This window comes from Glycine soja, chromosome 15 (assembly GCF_004193775.1).
Source record: "Glycine soja cultivar W05 chromosome 15, ASM419377v2, whole genome shotgun sequence".
Taxonomy (NCBI): domain Eukaryota; kingdom Viridiplantae; phylum Streptophyta; class Magnoliopsida; order Fabales; family Fabaceae; genus Glycine; species Glycine soja.
Window position 1 is genome coordinate 13,071,400 of NC_041016.1, and position 14,448 is coordinate 13,085,847.

The 14,448-nt window shown below is 31.4% G+C and overlaps 1 protein-coding gene across 1 annotated transcript; it reads right to left on the reverse strand.

Annotated features, from left to right (window-relative positions):
- Window positions 1-1,348: 1,348 nt before the first annotated feature.
- On the reverse strand, window positions 1,349-6,630 carry LOC114387010 (general transcriptional corepressor trfA-like). The gene is made up of 7 exons (XM_028347108.1): window positions 4,872-6,630; window positions 4,656-4,777; window positions 3,320-4,012; window positions 2,632-3,106; window positions 2,400-2,538; window positions 1,762-1,855; window positions 1,349-1,667 (listed from the first exon to the last, which is right to left on the reverse strand). Exons 1-7 carry the CDS (start codon window positions 5,982-5,984, stop codon window positions 1,550-1,552), a joined length of 2,754 nt encoding a protein of 917 aa, XP_028202909.1. The 5' UTR covers window positions 5,985-6,630; the 3' UTR covers window positions 1,349-1,549.
- Between the last annotated feature and the right edge of the window lie 7,818 nt (window positions 6,631-14,448).

Here is a 14,448-nt window from a genome sequence, read left to right on the forward strand (position 1 = left end):
TTTCCACCTTAATCTTCGTCATTCAAGAAGCTCCTCTATAAAATATACCTTTCGCATAATATATCTCCTTTTACTTCTACAAATACATCTCTATACACAACACTCACGATCAAAAAAATAACCCACTAGGGGTGTCAAAGCCTAAAAAAAAACATATCTAATGATATATATTGATACTTATATATCACAAATATTTGTTTATCACTCTCTTTTTCTCCGTCTCTTATTTCTTATCACTTATAATACGTATAATGCTCTCTTTTTCTTCTAAAGATGTCAAGTAATATGGGATGTCCATTTATCTTTATTCCTAACCAAATAAGGGTCTATGGAACTGTTGTGTTAATTTGTGCTTGTATCCTGTTTTGAGTGCATCGTAGTTTCCGTATAAATTTGATCCATCGAGTTAGGAAAATTGAATAATGAAAATACTCACCTGAATACAAAAGTATGTTATGAATAGTCCACCTGAATAAAAGGGAATAACTACGGCTGAAAAAGGAGGTTGAGGCTGCATTAATTATTTTGATTACCAGAGTCAATTACACTTACATATTTGACTTTAGAAGAGGTGGAATAAACCCAATATCATTCCAGAGGCTTTTTTGATCTCCATGGCCAACCCTCTAAGTAACATAATTTTCATCATCACTAAAATCTTATCAATATTTCTCCAACTATTTATTTTAGACTCTACTAAACTTGCATTTAATAGGAGTAAAACTGAAAAAAAATACTAAATTAAAGAAATGAAAATGAGGGATGCAATCATATATGTTTAAATTTATTTGACAAGATGTTAGTTAAGCTATCCATTTCTTTTTTCACGTTTTTCTTGTCCTTGCAATTTTATGTACTATTAGATTGCATTTAGTATATTTATGAAAAAATCGAATCAACCTTTTTCACTGACCTACATATAGTTCTAATGGCTCTATCGCTAATGTTGTTTTGACTTTCTATTTTTAAAAGAAAATAGGTATTGAAATACCTTTAAAGGGTCATTAAAACATTCTTCTGAATTCTTGCTCTTTGGTTCTTCATCCCCTTTGCTGGTGATGATGAATACTGCTGTTGGTGTCACTTTCTCTTTTAGCCTCATGCAACATATTGAACTTCAACATGTTGCCCTAAATATGTTTGTGTAACCGTTTCTCTTTGTTTTTATTAAATCCTTGAATACTACAGTTGGTATCACTTTCTTTTTTAGCCTCAAGCAACATATTCCACTTCAACATGTTCCCAAAAATATATTTGTGCGTGTAACCCTTTGGTCTTTGTTTTATTAAATCCTTGTATTACAACCCTGAGACTCTGAGAGACTTTGTTATACCGAACACATATAAACTGGAAAAAAAAGGTTAAATTTAAAACTATCAAATGTACAATGTTATCAAACGAATTTCTCCTCAAAAAATCATATACTTGATGAAAATATATGTGAAAAAGGAGAAAGTCATTTGTGGTGTATGGTGTTAATTGTAGCAGTTTACTAAGTTTCAGGACTAAGCATAGTCCTCTGGAGTGAGATTCTGTCCGCTGTGACAGGCTAACCGTCAACATATACGCGAACAACATCCTCTATTTTAGCACGACATATAGGACATTTTCCACTGTTCCATTGCAACTCGTTGGCACACTTGAGACATGTACACATGTGTCCACACCTGTAGCAAAGTTGGTGATAACATGAGTGCAACTTTTCTATGAAAATGGAAATAAATAATTTCTAGCAACATTGTTTCATTCAGAAGCAATTACCTGTACAAAACTGAGTCAACTTTCATCTCATAGCAAATGCAGCAGTTGCCTTTCTTTGGAGTCCTGTTATTGGACTTCTTTTCTTCTTTTTTAACTGTAATGAATCGAAATAAAAAATGGTAGAGACTTTATTCTTCTAGAGATATTCAGCTTCAACACAACACAGGTAATGTTGAAAAAACAAAGGATAGGACAGAAAGTGAATAAAAGTAAATTTGTAATTGGTATGCAATTGAAGGCATTTTCTTGCATTAGAAGCGACTGAAGTAGAAAACTTGTGTTAGACAATTTTGTTTGATTTTCCTTTTGGATGAAGCGAAATCTTCTTTTCGAACTTGCAGAATGATTGAATTTCAACCAACATTGTGATTGTGTTAAACAATAAACTTGTGGAAGAACCTGAAACTTGTTTGAAAACAGTGTTTACATTTTCAAATTTATATGAAAATTAATATTGTTGGAAATTCAAGTTGACATTGCCAGCACGGAAATAGTTGGTTAAAATTGACACCTCTTTTCCTTCGTTCTGGAATTTTTGAAGAACATGAACTTCATAAATGATGCATTGACAATTTTTCACTAAGGCACTCACATTGACACAGGTAAAAATGTATAGAAATGAGCACAAAGCCACAAACCTGTTTGAACCTCTTGTTTCATGGATTGTTGTAATTCTATCTGCATTTCCATGCAGCCCTTTATTGATTTCCTTAGCTCAGATATCTCATTATAAAGTAGCTCCATATGCCCTCTCAAATCATATATGAGTTCCATTTCCTGTATGCACAGCAGTTTTTGAGTTTAGTGAGAGATTTAGGAGCTTTGTACTCAGATATATACATATCAAGATAATACTAAATGCGAACTCACAATTGAATGATGATTGGTGGATGGAGAGTGCCGACTTTCTGGATAGAAAGATTGAGATTGATAAGGTTGTGGGGATGTAGAAACAACTCTATCGAAATCATAACCAGCTTCGATGTCCCTGTAACTCCATGATGAGGATCCATTAGAATAATCGCCAGCTTCATGATACAAACCACTTATCAAGCTCTCCTCCTCATGCTCCTGCTCCTGCTCATCTGCATTATCCTCCTCCTCTTCTTCTTCCTCTTCCTCATTTTGATTTCTACTCTCCTCCTCTTCTTCCTCCCTCGCATGTCTTCCATCTTGAGAAGCTATTGTAGAATGCAAGCGTTCTTGTAAAAATGCCATCAATCCATGACTATCTTCCTCACGGTCTTGACTACTGACTAGATGTGTTTGTGTTCCTCTATGAGATTCCATCAATCTATCCATTCTATCCCTGAAGTCACTAGAAAGGAAACTTGACACTGTTCTTCTGCAAGCATAATATACTAATATTCAGAACAATGAAGTTTATACAAAAAAAGGTTTTCTTGCGTCAGTGTCCAATTCTCAGTCATTATGTTCAAATTTGACCTTTTCTTATCTAAATAGTAATAGTTTCTTGTTTGGTTGTTCAGCCTGTCATTTATGCAATTGAAATGTCTTTTAGTTGACATTCATGGGAAATTAACAGAAAATTGTATACCTTTCAAGAAGCCTTCGTATATCTTCATTTTGAGAACCAGTTTCAAGCATCTCTCTATACCATGCTTGCCTGCGCTCTTCCCAATAGCTCCTAGGCCTAGAAATTTCACTGATCCAGTCATAATTAGTTTCATAACAATTCTGTTCAATTTCCTCTACCTCTTCCTCCATCCCATCACCACAGTTGTGATTACTTGCCTCTTCTACTGTCTCCTCATAACTGGTTTCGGCATACTTCTGGTAACTTTCCACTTCCTCATCCAATGTCTCATCATTACTGCTTTTAGCCATAGCATTCTGTTGGTTGCTCGTCTCTGCCCTATCTGCCATTATCTCATTTAGATTTGAACCAATCGTGGATGAACTTGCCTCGGTAGTTTCTTGTGAGTCATTGTGTGGAGTCTTGACATCTGAACTTGGACGTGTTTCTTGGACCTTGACATCTGAACTTGGATGAGCTTCTTCTGTGTTATGATCTATTCTAGTCTGTGACGCCGACTTTTGTGTGGATTCTGTGGCATGATTGGCATTGCCATGACCTTTATTGTTGCTTGTGTCTTTGCTCAGATGATCAGTGGTGGCAGAGTTATCCAATTGTGTGGTTTTGTTTGCTGTCCCCCTTTGAGGACTTTTTGGATTAGCTACTTCTGCCAGGACTGCAGTTCTAAGTTCAGCCCCACTGCTAAACCTTTCCCTGTATTTTATAAAAACAGTTGTCATTTAACATCTTTCGGAGAAAATTAATTAAGATGTACCTTGCTGTGTTCATTTTATAAAAGACCTAAAATTGTAGAAGTTACAAGAATGGTAAGCACTGATGAGTTGAAGGGTCAATAGCTAACATAAAATAGGCAGAATCTTGGTGACATTTATAGATAAGAATTGCTGCATATAATAAATGCAAACTATCAGTATCTTGTGCACCTTGGTAGCAGTGGTCGCATGATATACTTGATGAACGAAATATTATTGAAAAATCAAACAGCTATAAAAGGAAATTCTTGATCCAACTGGCATCTATGCTCTTAGCTCTCATCACATTCCTTCCTAAATTCCACTCTATGGAATGAAATCTTTAACAGTTTCGGAATTCAGACAAATAGGTAGTCCCTGAGTATAAATAGACATTCTTTTTTGACAAGAGTATAAATAGGCATTTAAACTATCCACTTCAATGCATTTTCCCACTACCTTGAAATTCAATGACTTTCTTTTAGGCAAGGTAAATCAAATAGATGTGGTTATTGGTTAAATCACAGAAATTCACTCAACTGCTGAAAGAGAATCAAATCACGAAAGGAACAAGAAAGTTTACACTTGACTTGAAATTATCAAACCTTAATTGCATAATTGCAGATCCCTGTGGCTGTCTGTTGTTTACTTCAGATGCTGCTGATTTCTGGCGGGTCGAATCATTAGCTGCCGTGCCACGTTGCAATAATTTAAGTCGAAGCAATGCCTGCATTCATGAATAGAAAACAAGTTACAATCAGAACTAGTAAAAGGTATAACATAACAAAATACAAAGAACCACCCTTTGATTATTTTTTCACCTGAATGCGACCTCTTTGTGGGAACTTGGAGACTGCTCCACGCTCTACCAGGTTGTTAAGCTCCCCATGCCTGTCATTCTTCATCTGTGCAAGCAAATCATTGTATGCCCGGCGCCCTCTAATTCGCAAGGAACAATTAACTCTCTGGTTCTGCTCCGAATGTTGTTGTTGTTGTTGTTGATTACCACATTCACGCTCCCTACAAGGAGAACCTGTCACGCTGCTACCATACCCTTCATGTTCATTGTCATCAGCAAAGGAAGGTGTTGGACTCTGATTCGGGTTTGTAGCAGTGAGTTTCTTTATGATGTCAGCAACCCTGACCCTGTCCCTCTCCGACCTGCCACTTGGCGAAAGGGAATGATCACTAGATTCCCAATCAGGGAACAAAGATTCTTCGTTCCCTGAGGGTCCATCAAAGCATTGTTCCTCCCCAGTGAGAGCATTAGCATTCTCCGAAGAGAAAGCATTAGCATTCTCATTTATGGAAGAAGAGGTCGAACCAATCCTCTCCCTTGGTGTATTGGGTTTGGAGACACCGGATTGGTTCAGCCTCTTCTCCCATATCTGAACAAGAGAAGAGGCACCACCCAGGTTTTGAGTCTCCGAGGATGAGTCCTCCTCCTCGGAGGAACTAGAAGTCCTTGGAAGCATGTCATTGTCGTCCATCGACAACAACTCTGCCTCATTCTCCAAATTCGACACCATCTGGCAACCCTGTCTCGTGGCCCATCGATCGAGAAGCCGCGAGTGTCTCGGGCTGATCAACGAGGCCAACGAGGTTTCATTGTTGTTGATGTTGTTGTTGTTAATAAAGGGGTTGGCTGGTGTGATACGAAGCCTCTCTAGGTGGCTGTTTTTTGGAGCCTTCCGCTGGTTGTTGTTGCTGCTGCTGCTGTTGTTTTCATTTTTATTTGTTGTCGAATCAGAAGACACTACCATGCACGTGTTAAGGTCCATCACAAAGTTCTTCATGTTTCTTTGGAACGTAGCATGATGATGCGTGCCCTTCACGTTGCTGCTTTCCCTGCTGCATGCTTCGCGGTGATTGCGGTCCCTCAAAACGCAACCAAACGGCGAAGAAGAAGCGATTTCAACCTGGGACGATGCCATTTTGGCTTATTTGTTTCTCTTCTTGTTTTTTTTTTTTTTTTGTCTCGGTTTGTTCAAACCTTTAAGAGGGTGTGTGCGAACGTGAAAACACAGAAACCCATTTCAGGGAAGCGTGTGGAGAGATTGGAGACATAGCAACCTCGCGAGACTCTTCTCGTGGACAGAGGAAAAGAACAAAATAAAAAATAAAAAGGACAAGAACGTAAAAACAGAGGAATAGAGGGAGAGAAGATGAAGGGGAAACGATCGTTGTTATACGAAAACGAAGGAAGGAGGGTGTTTTATGGCTTATAAATGCTCACAAATCATCATTACCTCATTTCCGTTCTCATTGGCCTCTATTTAGAGCCTTTTTGCGTAACGGACGTGGACAAAGCAAGAGCAAAAACTAAAACAAAAAATAACGTTGTTGCTGCCTGTTTCCTCGTACGTGTGTTTTTGGTAGATTGGGTTGTGGCTAAAAATGGAAGAAGCGTTGTTGTTGGGGTTTGTTTTGTTTTTGTGAGAGAAAGAAAGAGAAGAAAGAAACAAGGGTGTGAGGTGCTGAGACGAGAAGAAAGTGCAAAACTTAGGAAAATGGAGAGAGGGGGATGAGTGTTGTTATAGTTAAATGAAACAGTGTGGTGTGAGGGAGACGTTGGGTTTGAACCGTTGAGATTGTGGGGTCTTAGGTTGTATAGGAAAAGAGAAAAACATAACAAAGAGAGCGTGAGCGTCTGTTATTTATGATTGGCTAAGTATATATCACTTTCTCCTTTATCATTCTGTTGACCAAACTAAGTTCACAAGTGGTTTTGTTTCTGCCTTTTTCATTACAAGGCTTTAATTCTGGTTCATTTATCTTTTTGATTCGTTATATTTTGAAGGTTTAAATATATTTTTGTTGATGAAATTTAATATTTTTTCATTTACGTTATTGTAAAAAGAAATCGCTTCAATCCTTACATGATATGTTTATTTTTTTATGTCCTTAAAGCATTTTTAATAAAAAAGTTTTACTATTTAAAATACCTTTTTATTGTTCAAAGTGTTTTAAAGAAACAAACATATTTTTAACGATTAAAATGATTTTTTTTCAATGATAAAAACATAAAAATCGTTATATTATGAAAAAAAAATGTATTTAAACATATTTTTAATTCTAGTTCATGGATCTATCTACTATTAGTATTTGCAAGTTTATGTATGCACCTTCGTTTGATTTTTGGCACTTTTTAGTTTTATGTACTTTTTTTTTTCTACCTGTCGGACAAATTAACCAAGAGATATGCTCACCCAAAAAAATTCATTTTCACGATCTGGTTTTCTGAACTGTTAAAGGAATTTTTTTTTTTAAAGGATGTTAAAGGAATTGTTATTGTCTTTTAAATTTTAATTTTGTTGTTTTTGTGTCGGGATGAACCCAGTCCGTATGTTTTTTTTTCTCTAATTTTGGCACATTGTAAAAAAAAATTATACTGTGAATCAATATAATATTTTTTTTGAGTAACTATAATAAAAACAAAACACTATTATTTATATCACAATCATAAATTGAACGACAGTATGGTTTTTAGTATTCCAAATAATTTTATTCAGGACTCACTAGGGTCCGTTTAGTAATGGATAATTTGATTAATTTATATGAGATTAAGTTTAAATTTAATTTTTGCTATTATAAAAAGGTCATTTTTATTAAATTTCTTAATTATAAATAATATATATAATTAAAGGAGACAATTCAAAGAATATAAAACTTAAATTATTAATTTTAATAACATATTAAATATTTCATAAATAATAAATAGAAAAATTAATTATAATATAATAGTATAATTAATATAAATTTCAATCACATATAATATAATAATATAATTGAATAATATAAATTGACTTTTTATTTTTTTTAAAAGCTGATGACTCCAACTTGTTATGGTCATCAGTGTTTTTATTTTACTTTTATATTTTTAAGTATAACTATTCATATAAAATAATAAACAATAAATTAAATAAATATCATATATTATAATATAACAATTGATCATATAATATTTTAATTTTTAAGTATTAATATTTTATTTAACTATATTTTATTGTCTCTTATATTATGTAAATAGTAAAACTACATTTCATTATAGTAATTTCTTATTTAATGATATTTTATATTAATTATTATATACAATATGTTATTTTACTAATTATACTTAAAATATGAAAATATTAACAATATATTATACTAATGCATATAAAATTTAAAATATTAGTATTATTTTATTTTATTACTTAAAACATTAGTCTTAACAACATAACAAATATTTCATAAATAATAAATAGAATTTTAATCATAATATAATTAATATTAAAATTTAATCACATTTAATATAATAATATAGATTGACTTTTTGATTTTTTTAAATGACAGTAGATGACTTCAACTTGTAAGGTATCAACAATATTTCATTTTATTTTTAATAAATATAAATATATAAAAGTAATATCTTGAAATATATTTTTATTATTTACAAAATATTTTTTAAATGAAACAATAATTATTTGTTAATAATAAAATAATTATGTCATTATATTTTATATTTAATATGAATTATTATATTATATTATAATATTGTTTTTTTTTAAGAAATATTATAATATTTTTATTTATACTTAAATATAAAAGGTTAATTAATAAAAAAATATAAAAGTAAAAGCATTGATGACGTCTAAGTTGGCGTAAAAAAATTGTTATCAAAATATATTAAATAATGTCTTAATTTACTATTCAATAAAAACATATAAAGAAGGCGGCAGTAAAAAAATATAAAGAATATTTATAGGGATAACTATTCTAGTAAAAGCATTGATGTGATGTACGTACAATATTCATTTTCTACTTTAAAAGTTTCGCTTTTCATTCTTTTGTACAGGTAATTCATAATATGAATATTCATGAACATTAATTACACTTCCTTTTTAATAAAAAGGAAATGATAAGTTTAATTTAAATTGAAACAAAAAATCTAACATGTAACGTTAGAGAGAAATCGTATGTGTCCTAAAGTATGATGAAAAGATAAGACAGACTATTTGTGAAATGTTTCAAGAACATACTGTCACGTGACATTATGAACAACAACATGCGTACATTTAATTATGAAAGACACATTTAAATTAGATTTTAGGTAAGAATAAATTATGAAATGATTTTGAATTTGAATCTGTTGCTTCTTGTATGTGTCAGATTTAATTATGCAATGGTTTGAATTTTAATTGTAGTTGCTTTGATTGATATGTGCATTTTTTATTGTTTTGGTGACATGTTTTGATTTATATGTGTAAGATTTGATTACGCAATTATAGCTTGAATTTTAATTTGTACCTTCTTTGATTCAAATGTGTTATAATTATATGGAATAATTTAAATTTGAATTTGAAATTTGTATATTAATTAAAATAAATGTTTAGGTTATGATATGTTGTAAAAAAGATAATTTGTATATTTGAAACATTAACTAGCCAGAGGTAATTTTATATGGTTAACAGAATTTCAGACACTATAAAAAAAAAAAAAGAATTTGAGATACTCAAAAGTAGTTTATGACAATGAAAATAAATTATATGTCAAGACAAATTTTACCTATAAAGTCATGGATTTGAACTCAAGTTTAACTTTACTATCATTATGGAATAATGTTGGGAATTTTTTAGGACCAAAAACATTTTATATCAATTAATTATTGCGTAAAAGTTTATTAATTTTAAATTGTTTTTGAGAATTTTACAAATTTCTCTCAACTTGAAACTGATTAATTTTGTTACTATTAAATTTAAAATTTAATGGTCATAATAGTTTTGATTATATAATTTAATTTTACTACTCATATGATTATGTTAATGACATAATATTTTTTATCAATGAATATATTAAAATTTATTGCTATAAGGTATTTATGAGTTATCCGAATTCTGTTCTTTACATAAAAAAATGTTTTTAATTATTTTTGTTGTTTGGCATATCTTTTTATAATCTTGGATGCTATGGATGTTTTATACTAATTAATTTAAAAATAAAGTGTATATTAGAATTATATATTGTAGTAATTTGGACCTGAATTTTTTAAAAACATCCTTTTATTTGTTGGCAATACTAATACTTTTTTGTTATGATTTTGTGATTCGAAAATTGATTTTTGGGTACTTATGTAAATTAAATATTAGCCTTTTATGTCAATTTTTTTTTACATATTTTAGAGTGGCTCATGTGTATCAAATTATATTTGGTGTTTAACTTTAACAACTATTGGATTGAAAGTTTCTTTCACAAATATCACATATGAAAGATTTTATATTAATATAAAATTATTTATTATCTTGTTCATATAGATTAAAATTGATTTGATGTAATATAAATATTTTAAAATATACTAATATATGAATAATTTGATTACCTTTTTTTGTTGTTCAATTTCGGTAAAATTTGATACAAACAATTTTATTAATATGTAGATATTATTCAACAGTTAGATTAATAAAAATCATATTTTATATCAAATTATAAAAATGGTGTATTAGTTATTAAAGTTATACGGGAATATAATATATACATACACACACATATTATTGTAAGCATGATTATTGAAATTTTTAAAGTTTTTCTCATTATATTTTATAAAGGATAAAATATTTTTTCTTCTTAAAATTTTTGAAGACTTTCATTTTTATTCCTTAAACAAATTTTTGACTAATCTTATTTGTTCTTATATTTTTCTCTATTAATGTTTTCATAATTGTTATTAAGCATCTATGTCAAGTGATAATGATAATCACATTAGATTAGTCTACCTCACAAGCCATGTGATTATCATATCATTACTTAATAATGATACTTGATGACAAGGGGTAAAAATGAGAATCAAGATTCAAAATTTTATTTAGGAATAAAAATGAAATATGCCAAGAAAAATGTATTTTACCGTTATAGGAACCATTGTTTGTATTACTTAGGATTGTGGTTATTTATATTGTTTAGTGATTAACATCTTGACTGAGTTGCACATTTTATCACTTAACTATCATCATTTTTGAAATTTCACCATTCAAGTCTTAATTTGTGTGCATTTTACCGATGTTGATGTATCACTAATAAAGTTAAATAAAAAAAAACAACATTATTTTATCACTAATTTTTGTGAAATGACATCGTTTTGTTACCAATATAGTGGTAAAATATGCAAAAATTGAAAAGTATATGGGTAAAATGCGAAACTTATATATGATAAAATTGTGCAAAAATTTAAAACATGGATGGTAAAATTCACACACACACACACAAAGATAAGTGGTAAAATTCATAAAATAATAATAGTTAGATGATAAAATATGCAATTAAGCCTATAATATTTTGTTTGGACCAATTGATGTAAGTTCTTACTCATTTTGCATTTTTTGGCCAAATTATGCATAGTATTCTTTTGTTCTAAGTTGTCCAAACTAGTTGATCGATTTTTGTTATCCTATAAAGGCTATTATAGTCACTTATTTAGTGTTTGTTTGGTTCCAAATCTTGGATATGCATATATTGAAATTTTCATGTCAAAACTTTACATAATCATAGAAGCTAAACAACATTGTTTCTGAATTGACATGGATCTTACCTTGTCAAATGTTAAACCAAACATATTGTTAGTAAATCAAATTAATTAAATGTGAAATATTCTAGAACATATATCGATTTAGCTTATGTGTAATCACTCTTATTGTTGGGTGATTGAGAGCTAGCATAGGCTATGTGAATTTATGTTTAGGTTTTTTTATGGTTATTGTTATTGACACTACGGTTTTATTAATGGTATTATTAATGTGGGTGTACTTTAGCCATATTTTGAAATTGTCTCCTGAAAAATTATTATACAATGGAATTGTGTTTTCGTTATGTAATTGGGGGTGAAAAAAAATTAACAACAAAAGTACATTTTCGTTGTTCAACCAATGGAAACATACTTCTGTTGTTAATTTTTTTCACCCCCAATTGAATAACGAAAATACGATGGGTAACACAACAAAATCGTGTTTCTGTTGTACTATGTGATTCCACCCCCTAATTACACAATTAAATCATGATTCTGTTTTTTTTTAAGTTTTAGTTTTTTTAAAAGTAAACTTTAATGTTTTATATTGTGATTTAACAATCATATTTATGATAGTCTGACAAGTCAATAGTGTCCTTGTAGACCTTGATGTAATTTGAATAGTTTATTTTGCTAGTAAAATCTTGACCGTTGTTGATAATTGAATCAAGAGAGAACAATACAAAATGATAATAAATACGAGTGGTATGAGGAAGCTTAATGCATTGTGTTGGATCTTTCATCATATTGGAATGAAGATGGAAGGATAGTCGTTGTTGTGTATTATGATAATGACGTGGTATCAACTTTTGAGGGGTTATTGTTTGAATGCTCTAATAGTCCTAAGTTCATAAAAATTAGTGAGAAAATGTTGTTTGCTACTTTGAGAAAAGCAGTTACAGATGCCATTGGAGGTGGAAGAACTTATTTGAGGGTTTTTTTTTTACCGTAAACTTGAATATGTAGGTGATGGTTGTGTTGAGTACAACTGTGTGGAGCTTAAAGACAACAATGAAGTAGGGAATATATTTTTCATCTTTTGACAATTTAGTTCTAAAGGCCTGATCGAGTTGTATGCAATGGTTGGTTGATCTTCAAAAGAAATTCTTGCTCTATTGCGTAAACTAAGAAAACCAAGACCTGCCAAAGAGATAATTGCTCTGATGCATGGATCAATGACGATAACAAACTCTAATGAAAATCATAACTCTAGTTAGTTAGGTTTTTAATTGATGAAATTTATGTTAGTTGTGGTGGTGGTTGTTGTTGTTTGTTTTCTGAATTTAATCGATATTTTTTATTACATTACTAAGCGTGTGTCATTTAAACATGAAAATAGAGCAAACATAAACTGTTAAAAATAAGTTCATAGAACAAAAAAAAATAAGTCTGTATAAAAAACATCATAAGTCAAATACATAATAATACAAAATGACAAATATCCTCAAGTGCCCTTGCGGCCTCCTTTGTTAGCTTTCTTCCTTGGTGGTGGTCGCTCCTCAGTTGACCTACATCCAACTGTAAGACCCTTTTGTGCTATCAATAAAAGTTATTGTATGACCTGATGACTATTTGTGCCTTCAGGAACAACTCTCATGCCCAATTGTCTCTGTGTGGATGCTGACATTATTTGAAATTGATCCTACATAAATATTTAACAATATAATTAGTAATTATTTTTCATTAACAAATAAAACAAAATGATGAAAATAGTGTGTGCATTACCTGACATGAGCAAACAACACCTAGTACATAATTTGGCATCTGACCACCACTAGGTTGTGGCTGAGGCTAAAGCTGGGATGGAATACATATGGGACTATGTGGTCATTCTCCATTTTGGAAGGAAGCATGTATGGATGTGAGTGCTTGTAATATTAAGACAAGTAATCTGGAGTGCAGGACCATGAAACCCCATGTGGAACAGCCTCGTCCACCACCACCATATGCTATTCCCACTCGGCTCGTGCCTCACAACAATTCTCATATGCAGTAGGACGCTTGAGTGGGTCCATGTACCTGAATTATCTCAAAATCCTTTCTGGTTGATACAACTGTATGTATGTCCCAACTTTGATGTAGCCAAAGTGCAATGCCTGATCCTCGAAAGATCTAAGGTCTCTACGTAATGCATTAGGGACCAGACAACATTAGTCATCTTCAATCAATCCAACGAAAACCTGGTTCCATTAGCCGTGTCGGTACCCCTCAACAGTAACCACCTAGCTGTAAGCGGCTTATCGCGGTCATTATTCAACACCTTCTCACTACAAGGAATGATCAACAGATGCTCAAACACCTATGTCTGTAAAGACATGAAATATATTTTTAGCGTCAAGTAATACCAAAACAAAATAGTTATAAAGATAAGCTAACATAGTTGCCCCCTAAGTGTACTCTTGGTTGTGATCCAAATCATTAAGATACTGCAGGTAGCAAATATGTACATGCCTCAAGCTATTCTCTTGGTTGTGATCTAAATCATTGAGATATTGCAAGTAGCAGATGTGTACATGTGTCAAGCTCTTCTCTTGGTTTTGATCCAGATCACTAAGATACTACATGTAGCAAATGTGTACATGCATTGAGCTCTTGTCATCAAATATGGTATTATCGAGCAAATGAAACAAATACGCACAAATAGCCTAGACGAACGACTCACTGGCAACGTAGGTGTGATACAAACTCTATAACCAAGCCAGAGCTACCTCGTTGCCTGATGATGTCATAACATCTGCTTCCTGGACTGTCATAATGTCAAGCTCTGACCTTAATAGACCTTTGATCTCCTTTTTGTTGTAGGTGGTGTTTGTGTTATCAAGGAAACGACTTGTGATAAGATGTAAAAGACATGACAAATC

Bases quoted from the DNA above. Each gene is read 5' to 3' on its own strand.
- LOC114387010 (XM_028347108.1), bottom strand. From the start codon at position 5,984: ATGGCATCGTCCCAGGTTGAAATCGCTTCTTCTTCGCCGTTTGGTTGC. The intron at 1,856-2,399 runs GTTTGTGGCTTT...GATTCATTACAG, and splicing joins GAAACAAGAGGTTCAAACAG to TTAAAAAAGAAGAAAAGAAG. The intron at 1,668-1,761 runs GTAATTGCTTCT...ACTTTGCTACAG, and splicing joins GTTGACTCAGTTTTGTACAG to GTGTGGACACATGTGTACAT.